This window comes from Microtus ochrogaster, chromosome 7 (genome assembly GCF_000317375.1).
Source record: "Microtus ochrogaster isolate Prairie Vole_2 chromosome 7, MicOch1.0, whole genome shotgun sequence".
NCBI classification, from domain to species: Eukaryota; Metazoa; Chordata; class Mammalia; order Rodentia; family Cricetidae; genus Microtus; species Microtus ochrogaster.
The window spans coordinates 37161689-37176892 of record NC_022014.1 but is presented as its reverse complement, the minus strand read 5'-3'; the positions used below and the strand labels follow the sequence as shown (position 1 = coordinate 37176892).

At 45.8% G+C, this 15204-nt stretch overlaps 1 protein-coding gene across 4 annotated transcripts in view; it reads right to left on the bottom strand.

Moving 5' to 3' along the window:
• Epn2 (epsin 2) overlaps nt 1-15204 on the bottom strand; it is a 66515-nt gene that overhangs the window by 4880 nt on the left and 46431 nt on the right. For 2 of the 4 annotated variants that reach the window (XM_013347426.2, XM_005349909.3), the window contains 6 exons: nt 14486-14598; nt 13793-13828; nt 12773-12883; nt 11782-11956; nt 914-1078; nt 356-442 (listed from right to left, as the gene is read on the bottom strand). In XM_013347426.2, coding sequence (XP_013202880.1) covers nt 356-442; nt 914-1078; nt 11782-11956; nt 12773-12883; nt 13793-13828; nt 14486-14598 — 687 coding nt within the window. The remainder of the gene's footprint in view (nt 1-355; nt 443-913; nt 1079-11781; nt 11957-12772; nt 12884-13792; nt 13829-14485; nt 14599-15204) is intronic. The other 2 variants (XM_005349907.3, XM_005349910.3) reach the window with 1 other exon arrangement.

The window sequence follows — 15204 nt, the reverse complement described above, 5'->3', positions numbered from 1 at the left end:
AAAACAAAAAAAAAACAAAAAAAGAAAATAAGGTGCAAGCAAACTATAGAGCCGGTGAGATATCTCCACAGGTAAAAGCATTTGCTGCATAAGCCTGAAAGCTCTGAGTTCAATCCTAAGAACCCACATAAAAAAGCCAGATGAGGTCTCACATCTATAATCCCAGCATTGCAACAGCAGACAGGAGGCAGAAAGAGCAGAATTTGCTGGAAGCTCATACTGAGATGACAGAAAAGAACCAACTCCCAAAAGACAGACAGACAGACACACACACACACAAAGTTAAAAAGCTTGTTCCTTCTCAAATCAGCCACGTGGTCAAATGCACAAAATATAGAAGCCATCTTTAACATACCTGGCTTTTTTGAAGTTCGAAGGTTGTCAAATTCAGAAAAGTCATCTTTAGCTGTACCATTGAAATTATTGAAGAGTTCAAAGGACCCTGAGGGGACATATAAGCTGGTGACTGAGGGCATCTCCTTCCTCTCCCCAGCACAACAGGTACCCAATTTGCATGGGGATAGTGAGTCAACACAGGCCATAGTGGCTCCTCCCAAGAACCCACCCCAAACCACAGTGTAAACTCAGGGTCAAGCCATCAGTCACTTGGACTGGGAAGCAACAGGTGGGATCAGGGAACATGAGTACCTACCACTGCTTCCACTCCACCATCCTATGACAAATGTAATAAGGGCCAGAGTGTGGTAGGTCCTGGACACTGGGATAAAGTCTGTGGGAAGTATCCCAAGGGAGATGCAAGACCAGCCTGCAGCCCAAGGAGAAGGCCAGAGTGCAGAGTCTTTGTTTGGGGCCCAGTGGGAACAGAAATGGTCAGTCAGCTAGCTACTGCCAGTGTACCAGGGGGAGGGAGAAGTGGTGGAGCTGCAGGGACCAGGCTGAGCAAAGTGATCACCTGAGGCAGAGCCAGGCTTGGCAGGTCCCCAGGCATCTGCCGGTTTCCCAGCACTGGAGGCAGGCTGCTGTGAGGCTGCCCAGGGGTCTGGGTTCTTAGGGACAGACTGTGTGCTGACTGTGGTAGGCACTCCCCATGGGTCCACAGAGGCAGCTGGCTTAGTACCTGCAGAAGTCAGAGTCAAAATTCAAACAGCAGGTAGACAGTGTTAAGGAGTTTCCACTGCACAACAGCATGCTCCCATTAGTCTATAAGTCCAGTTCCAGAGAATTTGACATCCTCTTGCCTCCTCAGGCATATACGCAAAAATGGTACACATTGCAATAATAAACTGTAACCTCGAACTGTAGGCCAAATAAACTTCCTCAACCCAGAAAAAATACTCACAAGTAACTTCAGAAAGTTCTAGACAAATGGGGTGAGGACAGAACATACAGTGGCATACAAGTCTGTGCCCTGACAACTGAGGCAGCTACCCAGAGGGTGCTACACCATGCCAACAAGACTGGGCTTTTTTGGGGGAGTGGGGGGATCAAGATAGGGTTTCTTGGTGTAGCTCTGGCTGCCCTGGAATTCACCCCTGAAGACCAGGCTAGCCTGGAACTCAGAGGTCCACCTGCCTCTGCCTCCCAAGTGCTGGGATTAAAGGCCCTGATTGGCCTATAATTTCTGATCCTTTAGTTTCTACTCAAGTACTGAGAATGATGATTCTTCCTAAGCGGTATGGCAAATCCCAGTATGAGTCTGGCTGTCCCTGGCTATTGCTTTTCCATACTGATCATAAATTATTTAATTATGTTAATAGAGAGAGATCCAGGGATCTGTGTACATATTCTTCAATTCTCAGAGCTGGGTAGAGGCAGGAAGACCACAAGTTTGAAGCCAACCTGGGATATAACAAACCCCTGTCCCAAAGCAAACAAAAACAAAGTGTGGTGGAACTCTGACCAAACCTGCATTGAATTCCTAATTAATTTGGGAAGAATCATCACAGTAATAGGGAGTTTTCCAAATCAAAATGAAACTTCAATCATTCTTACTTAGAATTTATATAACACTGTGTGATTTACTCTAAGGAATTTAGTATCAATGCTGGAAGTGTTTTTTTTTTAAACTTTGTGTACTGTGCCTGTATCTAGCAATCTTATTGAATTCTAAATTGTAGTAAATAGAAGGTACCGAAAGTATTGATTCTTAGCTAGCACATTGATACACATCTTTAATCCCAACGTATGAGAGGCAGACGAATCTCTGTGAGTTCAAGGAGGAGCCTGGTCTATAGGTCTATATAATGAGTTGTAGGAAAATCAGAGCTGTGTAGGAAGAGACCATTCCTCAAAAGAAAAGAGAGAGAGAGAGAGAGAGAGAGAGAGAGAGAGAGAGAGAGAGAGAGAGAGAATATGAAAGGAAAAAACTGATTCTGATGGTTCTATTAATTCTTAACCCAATTTATCTGTAAAAGTTTTAAGTATCTGTAAAATGTTAATGTCTTCGGCATTTTTCTGTCACCCCCATGGCACTGGCTAGAACCACTCACAATGTAGTGGGACAGGTCACTGGCATCTTGTCTTGCACTTGACTTCACAAAAACAAATTTCCAACATCTAAGTATTTAGTTGGCTTAGAGTCATCCCTCCATTTAAAGTTGTTTGTTTGTTTATTTATTTGAGTCTGACATCTGCTTTCTTCAATTGCTCTTCACTTTATTTTTTGAGACAAGGTCTCTCACTGAGTTAGCCCCAAGGAGGACTTCTACCTCCCTGCTCCACTGAGGCTGGATTATAGACATGAACCACTATGTCTGGCTTTAAGTAAGTGTGGGAGGCCTGTCCCAAAACTGACCAGCAGATACTTTACCAAGGCATCTATTTCCCCAGCCCCAGACTGCCTCCATTTAGAAGCCACAAGTGTTATGGGCATTTCCCTATTATTCTAAGACTGCAAAAAATACTTTGAAGAAAAGCCATCTCTGCTTCTATAGAAATGATTGTACATTTGTTTTACACTTTAGTAGGGCCAGCTTCTAAGGAGTTGGTTCTCACCGAGGAATTTCCATAATATACTCTATCCTTTAAAACACTTTGCTGGTTTACATTTCTTTCTAATACATCTATATTCATAAGTGGTCTGGCCTAAAATAGTTGAACCCACACTGTACTCTGTATAATTTGGTGTCAAGGTTACCTCAGTCTCTGGAAACTGAGTAGAAATTCTTATTTTCTGTTCTTTGAAGGACTCTGGATAAAAAGAACTGTTTCTGAGTGCTATTGGAATTTACATATAAAACCCTGGCAGTTCTCATCATGCTCTGCCACAAGATGTAGCCCTTCCCCTCCCCGTTTGAAGTGTACTTCACTGAATATAAATTTCTAGACTTTTGTGGATTTGGGAGTTGCTTCTGAATTTCAAACATCTTGTTTCCACAACTATCCTCAGGAAACGTTCTAGCAATGATGTTTAGGTCTAACAAGGGTTTCTGCACGCTCACTGAAGCTTGTTCCACTGTGCTCATCACCGTCACTGTCCAGCTCCTTGCCTGGACACAGTCTTCCTTTGCTCACACGGGCTACCTGGACAAGGTGTGCTAGCAATCCTTCTGCTTCCTAGACCTCAACACTGACTTTCTCTTGGTCATCATCTTCAGACATGAACTCTTCATAAGGCCCAAAGAAATGTAGCTACAGACATCCACACAGCCTCCATGCCTAGCCTGGCCACATTGATTCCTAGGCTCCTCAGACACAGAGAAACTTCCCGCCTTCTGTCTCAGGCCCCACTGAACCTGTCTTCTGCCCTTTCTGTTCTATGCCCTGGTCACTCTGGAATCCTCCATTTACCTTCTTTTAGACCATTTACCAAAACTACCCATCTAACCAGGATTGTGTTTTTTTGTTTTGTTTTGTTTTCCTGGAATGAATTTCCCATCATAGAAGAATGGACAATTCTAGCCCCAACTCTAGCCAATGGGAGTAGGGTGGGGTGATAGTTAACAAGGCTGTGACAACCAGGATGTGCCAGGTATCAGAGAAGAACAGCAAGGACTTGTCAATCTTAGGAAGCCATAAACCGTTCTCTGAGCTCTGAAAAGGACTCCATTCCCCTGGACCACCATGCCCCCTTGTGCCCTTCTCCTCAGGTCTACCCCACCACTCCTATGAGGTAGTCTATCCCACAGGTGTTAAAGATGACCCCACTATTGGTCTTTCTACAACATGGCTTTATGTCTGCAAAGGTCTAAAATAAAGGGTTTGATAACTTAGGGCCTACTATATTAGAGGCACTATCCCCATGGCTCTCTAACTTCTGGTCTGACTAGGCTATCTGGCTAGTATAGTGCCCCAGGATGGAGAGGTAGGAGTGAATGTAGCCTTTACTTCTCCCCAGGCTTGCTGCAATGATATACCCAAAAGCTGTGAGCTGACACCCATTATCAAGAAGCACTTCTAAGCTGGCCGGTGGTGGTACCCGCCGTAAATCCCAACACTCAGAAGGCAGAGGCATGCAGATGGATCTCTGTGAGTTCCAGGACTGTCAAGACTACACAGTGAAAACCATGCTTCAAAACCAAACCCACCCCAAAAAAGCACTCCCGAATGACATTTTTCCTGTCCTTAAGGCCTGCCAACTCCTACTTGGACTTTTCCACTTTTGCTGCTGCCGCCCCAGAATCATCAGGCTTCCAAAACCTCTGTCCTTTCCCTATGAGTCTGGAACTACACTTCCAGGTCCTCTTCTGCCTGTATGATGCTTTGCCAGGATTGTGAACCTGGCCTCAGTTGGACTCACACTGCAGGGACTAAGCCCTTACTTTGCTTCCCCAAGATTAGGTTATGGCTCTGTCCTGACTGGAGGGTGACATGGTAAAAATGGTTTGCTGGGGAGAAGGCTGGGCAGAAAGCCAGAAAAGCTGTGGTGTGACACAGAGATCCCAGGACCAATGTCATAGAAGCCCTAGGGACATAACATGCTTTCCTGTTCCCTCCCTGATTACAGGACCATATAAGGAATGCTCATTGCAAGGCCCACACTTCTCAGCTAGCTGCAACTGAGGGACACAGGCCGAGGAGACCTCACGGTCCTGTAGCCCTTCACCATGCTGAGCATCTGAGCCTCTCAGAAGACTGCTGCTCTATCTGCCTACATACGGAGACACACCCTATCATTTCCAACCCCCACTGCCCTTTTCTCCCACAAAGAAAACCTTAATGATCCATGGAAGTTTTCCCCTCACCCACTCCCTTAGTCAGATACCACCTGACCATCAGGGAGAATCCTCGTCGGCTAAGTAAGTCATGCAGGAGCTTCAGAGTGAGCTTCTTCATATCCAGACTGTGGGACAGAACATGCAGTGAGCATTCTAGGGAGCCTCTGAGCCTTGAGCTCCTGGCAATGGAGGTAGACCACAGGTAGAAAACATATCGAAACAGGTCTGAGTATGCATGATTATGACACTTCTTGAGCCAGCAGGTCACACCGGCGTAAAGGCAGACATCAGGTTCTCATTTTCTGAAGCCACCTGCTAATTCAAATCCTAACTGCCTCAGACAATACCGCACAGTTCCCATCCCGTCGCTTTAATACCATCCCATCATATAGCTCCCCACCAAACCTGTTGGAAGTCCATTACCAGGCGCTCATACACCGGCCTTGCTTACAAATGAAGGTGAATGCCTCTGGTGCATGTGCTCTGTCTTCACAGGCAGGGCTGGGGCTGCTTCCCATTATCAACCATCCTGACACTGTGGCTAATCCAGGACTAGAGGGAACAAGAAGACCAAGAGCTACAAGTACAGCCATAAAGAGCCACTCTCATTGCTGCACTGAGTCCACACAAGGAGCATCCCAAGGGCTTGAACTCAGTGGGGCACTTGGGAGGCAGGGTATATGACCATGGCTGTCCACCACACCTATCTCTAGAAAGGCCCTGGGGAACTTTGTCACACTATCTCCCCAAGCACACAGATTCTGGGGAAGATCTAGTACAGACATCTAATAGGTCCCTTGTGAGACAAATAGGGAGCCAGGATGCATGCAAATCTGAGCTCCTGATGCACTCAGAGCCCTGTCCAAGCTCCTCTCATACAAGAGCCACCTAGCTTGGGCACACAGCCAAGGCGTCCTGCATAGTGCATTCCTTTCCCCTAACAATGTGCTCAGCATTCCTCCAGTCAAGGCCCAGGATGGTTCCTGTCTGTAAGAAGAAACAAGTCATTGTACCAACTTGACAATAGGCAGTCAAGAGCCAGAACAGGGGGCAAGAGGGGGTACTGGGAACAACACCATGCTTCTGTAGGTAGAGACATCCAAGCTATGTCTTTAAGAAGAAACAAGAGTGGGGCCAGAGTGCTAGCTCAGTAGTTAGGGGTGCTTCATGTTCTTTCAGACGATAGAGTTTAGTTCCCAGAACCCACATCAGGTGGCTCACAACAACCTGCACTTCCAACTCTAGGGGAGCCAATGCTTTCTTCTGGCTTCTATCAGCACCCCTACACTTGTAGCATACACAAACAAAAATGAAATAAATCTTTGGAAGAGAAGGAGTTTCTCAGGCAGAGTAAGACACAATACAAAGACCATTAGGTGTGTGCAGGGTCAGGCTGCCTACACCTCACATCTAAGCCAAGCTTTCCCTGGCTACCCCTGCACCAGCCTGGACATCCTGGGTTTTGCAACCCTAAAACACTGCTATGCTCTCCTGAGCCAGCAGCATGAACATGCACAGCCAGCAGAGACAAAGTAATCAAATTCAGAGCTCTGGACAGGGAGTGAGAAGCATGCCCAGCTCAAACCCTTGCCAATTCCAGATGACATAGACCATCAGGGACAGACTATTGAGCCCAAATGAGCAGTTGAGTTTCCATTCTGCAAGGGATACTGGGGTCCTAGGTATATGTATCTGGGACTCTGCAAGCTGAAGGGCTGAATTTAGTGCCAAAGGAGTAGGCACCATAGACACAAGTAGGCAGTCCTGTAGTCAGTACAGATTGCTTCAATTGCTGTGCAATTACAGTGCCCCACTTACCCCTTAACCCTTGTTCCACAGAAAACAGATATGGAGCTAGCCCAGCTGCCCTCAGGGAGGCTAGGGCTCCTCTGGGGATAGATAGGACAGTGAGGACATTACAAGGCCCTTCTATACCATCAGGGCCTGGCATCAGTAAATCCTGCCATGTCACACACCCATAAATAAAGGCTCATTTAAAGCTCAAATGAGTAAGAAAGGAGAATAGAACCAAGTTCAGAAAGACAGCAGTTTCCGCTTCCTCTGTAGATCCATTCACGGGAGTTCAGTGGCTAGATGAATATTCATGTGTACAGCCGGCAGTCACAGTCATACAGGGGTCATCAAGAAGCCAGAGCACACCTGCTACCGCCAGGCGGAAGTTAGGCTCAGTCCTGGCCTTGGCTCGGGTGGGTGGGTAGACAGTAAGGGGGACAAGTCAGCCAAGGACTTCTGAATTGCCAGGCTGTGAGGCCTCTTCAGACCAGGTGGCAGCTTTGTGTGTCTAGAACAGAGGAGGAAGTGCCCCCGCTGACCTGGCAGGCTCCAACTTCCCTCCTCTGGGCTCTTAGCATTTCCTCCCAAGGCCACTTGGCTCAGCAGTTCCCAGTGCTATTTGGAAAGAACTGGTAATAATGGAACCACTACAAATGGTGGCTTTCAGAAAAGCATTCCTTTCATGCAGAGAGCAGCTCCATGCTGTGGGAAGAGGCTTTAATAATTATGAGTACCCGGGACTTAGAGTAGCTCTACACTTGGGTTTTAGCAGAGGCTAAGCAGTAAAGCCCTATGTGCCACATGCCTGCTCTGGAGTCAGTTCAAAGGTATAAGAAGCAAAGAACCTGACTGGGTCAGATAGCTGGGGAAAGGTTCTAAAGAAACTTTTCTTTCTTTTTATCTTTTTTGTTTGTTTGTTTTTTGAAGACAGGGTTTCTCTGTGAAACTTCTGGCACAAGTCCTGGAACTCACCTGTAGACAAGACTGGCCTTGAACTCACAGAGGTCTGTCTGCCTCTGCTCCTCAAGAGCTGGCGTGGAAGGCGAACAAGACTACCACCCAGTCACATCATTTTCCAAAAGCACCTTCGCAGGACACAAAGCTGATGAGGTAGTAGCCCAGCCACACAGGGTCCATGAGTATCACGTGAGTTGATTTCCAATAGTAGCTGGGCACATACACAGCACAGGCTGGAAAATTGTTTGTGCCTGTGTGTAACTATATACAATGTGACCTCACTTAGGTTAAACAATGTCAGTGGAGAAAGGAAGTGGATAGCTAAGATTTTATCAGCAACTGGAAAGATGCACTTTCTGGAACTTACCAGGCTCTACAACTTTCCAGAAAGCTCTGTGACCCTGGGGAGAGGAACAACCTTTCTGGTGGTTTTTTTTTTTTTTTTGGGGGGGGGGGGTCTGTGTATTCCTCCAGTCCAATAAACTGCATGTGCCAGAATGCCACCCAGAGTAAACCAAGTCTGCCATGTTCACGTTTCAAATGTGACTAAAATTTCTCTCACATTTACCAATAAGCAAAACTCAGAAATAAAGTTCATGAAATACTGTTATGAAGAGAGTGAACAAGCACACAGAGGAACGTCACAGGGTTCAGCCCTCAGACATCTGTGAGCAGCACCTATGTTCAGAATTGTTTTAACTCTCACCAATATTTAAACATTAGTAGAAAAATTAAATTCATAATGGCCAGAAACTACACACAATGCAAATGTACACCAGGAAGGGCCCTGTGTGAATGACAACCATATCCACAGGGGAGATTCTGGCCAGGGAAGGACTAAATAAACTCTTGCACATTGTAGACAAACTTCTAACAAATGAAGGCTACAGCCATGTGACTTTGTTCACGTGATCTTTCTACAACAAAGTCTTTATAGGAACAAAAGGCAGAATAGTAGGTCTGTGGGTAGGAGTTGAGTACAGGTTCTTTCTGGATAATGGAAATGTTCTATCTCGTAACAACAATTACGTAGTTCTATGAATGTGTGGTTTTTATTTTTTTTTAAATACTATAGTTTAAAACTATCAGAATGGTGATTTCATCTCCATTTAAAGAGTAGGCACATTGCAACAGAGTATATGGTACCTGTCCCCAGCAGGCGATGTCCTACTTCATGCTTCCTGGCACAGCTTCTAGAAGTGACCCTGATCCCACCCACCGGGAATTCTTTAGCTGGACTTCAAGAATGGTCATTTGACGAAGAGACTGTGTTTCAGATTTGGGGGAAAATATCAAAGTCATTACCTGAAGAGCTATTATCCCTTGGGGTACAGCCTACACTCTATTCTTCAAGAGTACAACCACAAGTTTCCTGATCTCCAGAGAATGAAAACTCAGATAACACTACCTGGCCCCAGAAAGGGGGCAGGTTCCATGTGATCACTGTGACCAGCAGTATGCCAAAGGGTACCTGAGGCTGACACACCTTTTGGACCAATGCGAGAGAGAGAGAGAGAGAGAGAGAGAGAGAGAGAGAAAATTGGATGATGGGATAATAGACTGGTATTTTGACTTATTGTTTATAGACAATTACATTGGTGTAGATTCTTATATATGGATACAAAGTTAAATTATATTAAATATTGTATGCATGCAAGCTTCTACATCTGTTTAAAACATTTTTATGTATTGATATATATATTTACCATATTACAGTGTACATTTCCACCTCTGATTAAGATACTTATATATTGTTTATGTATTGATATGTTTACCATACTGCAGTGTACATTTCTACCTCTGATCAAGATACTTATACATTGTTTACATTTGGAGATTATTGTCCTCATTTATTGCAGTTGTTTATTGTCTTAGTCTTTAAGTTAGGTATTAAGAATTATAGATCAATAGTCATCTATGTTTGTCATATTTATAGTTAGACTAATCAGGTTCTTTAGATACATAGAGATTATATTCTGCATAGATAATCTTCAACCTCTTCAAAGAGCTGTAGAAAATGGCATTTAATTTAAGAGTTCTGTGGTAGTGAGACATAATTGCTCCTGGCAACACCAATCTATTCCTGAGAGAATGTTGAGCACCAAAGACACTCCACTGGGAGCTTGTTTTCTTCTTTGCTAAACCGGCCTTTGGGCAAGGAACTACCCATACCTCAACCACTGACAAAATACATAGTATCCGAAAATGGATAAGCAGGACTGTCAAATCTTGCCAAGATAGGGTAAGATAGTTTTGAAAATTTTCTTGCCTTTAAAAATAATCTGTCAGTTATTCTAGGCCTTAGCCAAAGTTGGTTGCTTCAATGTTGTAAATGTGACTTTGGGTGATTGCCCAAGTGGCCAGTTGTCTCTGTGATTTATTGCATGTTTTGGAAGTTGTTTGATTGCACTTCCTAATTATTCAGGTAACATTATTTCCCTTCTTGGATCTTCAATGGGGTTAAAGACTAGATAAATGTAGTTACTTTCCTCTCATGACTTGGCCAAGTTATTTAAACAAGACTTAAGCTAGTTTAAAAAGGTATCTGTTCTTATTGTATATAATTTTGTAGTAGGTTTAGAACTCTCTTATTTAAATAAAGAGGGGAGGTGCTACGGAATGATTTACAACTAGTAACTACCCGCCTACTGGGGCGTGGCCTGATAGACTATTTACCGGGATGTGGCAATCCCTCTCTCTCTCTGCGCCTGCTGGGCCCATTTCTTGGGTTCGGTTTTGTTTTGGATCGCATCTTCCTTCATCGCTCAAGCAGAGAATCCTGATTTGTAAGTTTTTACCCTTTAATAAATGCCTGTCTATTTCTTAGTTCTGAGCTAGTGTGGGATTCCTTTTTTAAGAGTCAGATCTCTCCACCATCAGACCAAATACAAGCAGCACTCCTGCCCTTCCACCTTCTTTTCTTACCAGCTGCCCATATCACAATGCACAAACCTGTGTCTGGATTCATTCCCACTGCAGGACTCCGATGCCTTCTGACATAGGACACTCTCTTCTACAGAACACTGTGCTCTTGGTGGCAACCACCTAAGATGCTCACCTCATGCTGTGACCTCACAGGCCCTCATCAAAGCCTGGGTCACACAGCACTGCTACCAGCTATCTCTATCCTGCCAAGGACAGAAACCATTTATTAACTGTGTGTCCCATGGTCTTTACATGGCAGGACAAAGCTTGGGACTTGGTATACTTCAACAAACATCCTGAAAACTGAGCTGAGTACAAAGGAAGGTCCAGTTTACGGAAACAAAAACTACAAGAGAACAGACAAGATGCCACAAAATATATATATCACAGGCATGTCCAACAGGGCTCAGAGAACCAGGCCAGAAACATAAAGACTAAAAGGTCAAGCTCCCTACCAGCAATTAAGAAGCTTCATGTGCCAGGAATGTCACCGTAGTAAATCAATTCTGCCATGCTTTTGTTTCTAACCTGACTACAAATTCTCTCACATTTCCTAATAAGCAAAACTTTGTTAGTGATGCTGGTAAGCATATCTCATTTCCAGCTCACTTTAGGTTCCTCTCTATGTGTGTATTATAACTACTTGAGCTTGAGCTCAGTGCAATTCTAAGAACTGAAGTATGCCCTAGAGCAGGGACAAGTCATTTCTGGTGCCAGGATGAGGCAGTAAGGAAGCCAGCTTTCCTTCTCCCAAAGCAGAAAATCAGTCAAAACAGCAAATGAGCACTGCTTCTCTGTCCCGAGGAGGATGAGCTCCTGCTCAGTGTCACTGCTGAGAATCAGACCAACCTGAACTCCCACAGGAACCCAGGGAGAGGAGGGGAGGGGAGGGGAGGGGAGGGGACGGGAGGAGGGAAAGAGTGAGCACAACCGAGAGCACCTCTCCATCAAGCAGGCAAGCCTAGGAAACCAACAAGAAGCTATTTACCAAATGATGGCCAGGGTTCGGAAATGTTTGCAGGAGCTGCTGTTCCACCCCAGGGGTTGGTTTGGTTAGCAGAGGCCACTGGGCCCCAGGGTTCAGTTTTCTGGGTAACAGGGCATGAGCTGGGGAGGGCATCCATTAAATCCAACAAAGTAGTCTGCTGTGAGTGGGAGCCCGGCTGTGAAGACAAACAGAAGGAATGGTTTCACTTGGTTACAGTCATAGCAAATATTCACATACTAAGCATAAATATTAGTTCTTACCACAACACAGGCCTTCTGGTCGGAAGTCCTGAAGGACTTGGAAACTGAACTGCTCCAACCCCCAAGGCTCCACTAGAGTTCCTGCTTCCCAGGGAAGCCAGGGATCCAAACACCAAGGTACTTATTGTTCGCCATATGCCCACAAGCTCTCAGAGTTCCCAAACTCTCTTAGGATAATGCTGGCGATGGCCCAGACTGTGATCACCCATAATCATCCCTTTTCACCTGCCTTGGTTTCCTGACCACTAGCACTCAGTACCCATCCCAAGGGAGGGCACCCGCTCCCCACCCCAGCTTCCTACCCTTCCTGTTTCCACAACATTGTCATTAGGACCTTGTGGCATCACAGCTAGTTGAAACCACGAGAATCATGGTCTGAGGACAATCTCTCTGACTGGACAGTAGTAAGTTTGTCAAAAGAGAGCCACATTCTGGTGTCACAGCCTAGCAAAGTAGAGGAGTTGGAGGATGGGGCAGGGGGGTGAAACTCTGGGCAAAGGATTGTCCCCAAGTGCCACTGTGAGACATACTGCTGCGGCCATTCTCATTTATTTAACAGGTGGCATCAAGTGTCTTCTCTTGGTTGCTGTGTGTTTTAACTGTGTTTGTTCTCACTGGTGTTCACCACACCATGGGTTCACAGTCAAGGTTGGCATCCTACCACATGTCCCACCTACTCTATGTCCAGAGGTACCTGAAACAATCACCCTAGAACAACTTCATATATTTACCTTGCAGCAAGCCTTCATCTCTTTCTTTTTTGGAACTTTAACTGTGTCTCTCCGGCTTTCTTCCAGAGCCATCTGCAATCTGAGGTCATCACCCCGCCTGAGGCGTTCTTCCTGGAGTGGGACAATGGAGCTTGAGGCTGAGGGTAATGTTGACAGCAACACAGCAGGGCAGAGGGCCACACTGGCCAGCAACAGGAAAGGCCCTGCATCATGTGGCATTTCAAGGGAGAATATAGTTCAGCTGGAAACAATGGCTTTCCATTCCCAGAGGTTCCTCCTTCAGAGGCTGCCTGAGGTCATACCAGCAACACTCAGGCACCACCAAAATGGGGAAACAAAATAATTTATCTAAAATATTTTCTAGGGGCTGGAGAGATGGCTCAACAATTAAGGGCACTTGCTCCTACAGAGGACCCAGGATCAATATTCAGCACCCACATGGTGGCTCACAACCATCTTTAACTCCAGTTCCAAGGGACCCAACAGGCACGCATGTGATGCACATACATGCATGCAGGAAACCATTCATCCACAAAAGTAAAAGCAGTGAATCCTTACAAAACACAAATCTGACAACCAGGAAAGAATTAGGAAAGATAAAAATCACACATCATTCCAATCCCCACAGTGGACACTCCCTGAACAACTGACCAGCTGTATGGTTTCTAGTAGAAACAATTCATCCTAATTATTTAAGGCAAAGTCACTTGCAAAAAGACAGACCTGCCCTAACATTTAAGTGATTAAAATATACTCTTAGGTTTTAGCTTAAAAGGCTAAAGCCATCCACCCATCCCAGAAACTTGCAGTGAGACCTAGGCACCTTGATCCCCTGGAGCCATGAGCTTCCACACAGGCAGAGGGCAGATTTAATTAACGGCTACAGGTTCTCTACAGGGGGCAGAGGCCATGACCAAAGCTGCCCATTGTTGCTGTTACAGACATACCAACTATGCCGGCCAAACCTCTCTGTGTTCACATTTAACACCCAACATTCTTCTCTCCATACGAGGGGTGTACCTTGCTGCCTCTGGCTGTCTGCACGCTTTCTGATGACTGAAAGCAAAGGGACACTGTCTAAAGGTGTTTGAATTGCCCCTTTCGCTACTCCATTTTAAAATAATGCATGCTTATTAAAAACAAGGTATAGAGGGGAACAAAAGCACACACAGGCTCAATATTAGAGCACTTCCTTACAAAGGGTTTGGGTTCCATCTGACACCCCACACTATTTATTTTAAAAAAAACTATGCTGCTTCTACCATGCCCGCATGCACTCTTTCCTGGAGCTTCCCTTCAAGCCTTCTAGCCTTCTCCCATACATCTGCCATAGGGTATTCTGCCTTGGCAGGGACCAGGTCCACCCCACCTACCCCCTGCCCCCAACCCAGGCCTGTCCTGCCCATTGTATGCTGGCACCTCAAGGAAGCACAGAGCTCCCTCAGGAGTCACTGGATGGTGAGTCTCCACTGGAACTTCCAGGAGGCACTCAGGGTTAGATGCTTCTCTGGACACTGACCTCCATGAAAACCTTTCCTAGATATAGCTCTGCCTGGTCCAGGAGATGAGAATACACTGTGGCCACAAGATCAAACTCATCAAGTAAGTGCCTTAAAGACAGGGCTGTGTGTGTCATCCTCTCTGGGAGCCATACTCCTCCCCCCAGGAGCACCAGGGTGAGGACCCCATGGGCATGACCAGACAAGCACTGACCTGTTCTGCCACCTCTCTGCTCATGGCAAGTGCCAGCTGCAGCTGCAGCTCCTCTTCTCCACTCGTCTGTGGCCGGGCCTGCTCCAGCTCTGAAGACACTCGTGGGGAAGTAGCTGTTGGGTAGGGGGCAAGTCACCACATGAAAAGATAAGTCTGTCCACCTCATCCTAACACAAGACCATATTCCATTCTCATCTCAAACCCACCTGGCCCAGGAAAAGCTACAGGCATTTCAGATAGACTCTAGCTACAAGTATTTCAGAATTAAAATCAAGTGCCAGTCAAACACGGCTGCATGCCCACAGAAGACACATGAAACCTTGGTTGTAGGTCATGCCTCAGGAGGATCAAATCTCAGTCTTCACAGCAGATCTCTGCTCCAGAGAAGTGAACCAAATAAAACAGAGACCTGAGACAAGAGTTCTGGAACAGCCTTCAATCGTGTAAAAGAGCCCAGGGACCAACAGCTCCAATCAAAACACCATATGGAAAGCATGCTTAAGATAATGGAGCCCACACCGTTCTGTATAGACCTTGAGTGCTTGTGTAATACTGTTCACAGGTGTGTTTTGTTCAAGTAGCTAGCTAGTTAACACTGACAAGGGACTCCTGTAGGACTATTTTTATTGCCGGGCAGTGGTGGCGCACGCCTTTAATCCCAGCACTTGGGAGGCAGAGGCAGGCGGATCTCTGTGAGTTCGAGACCAGCCTGGTCTACA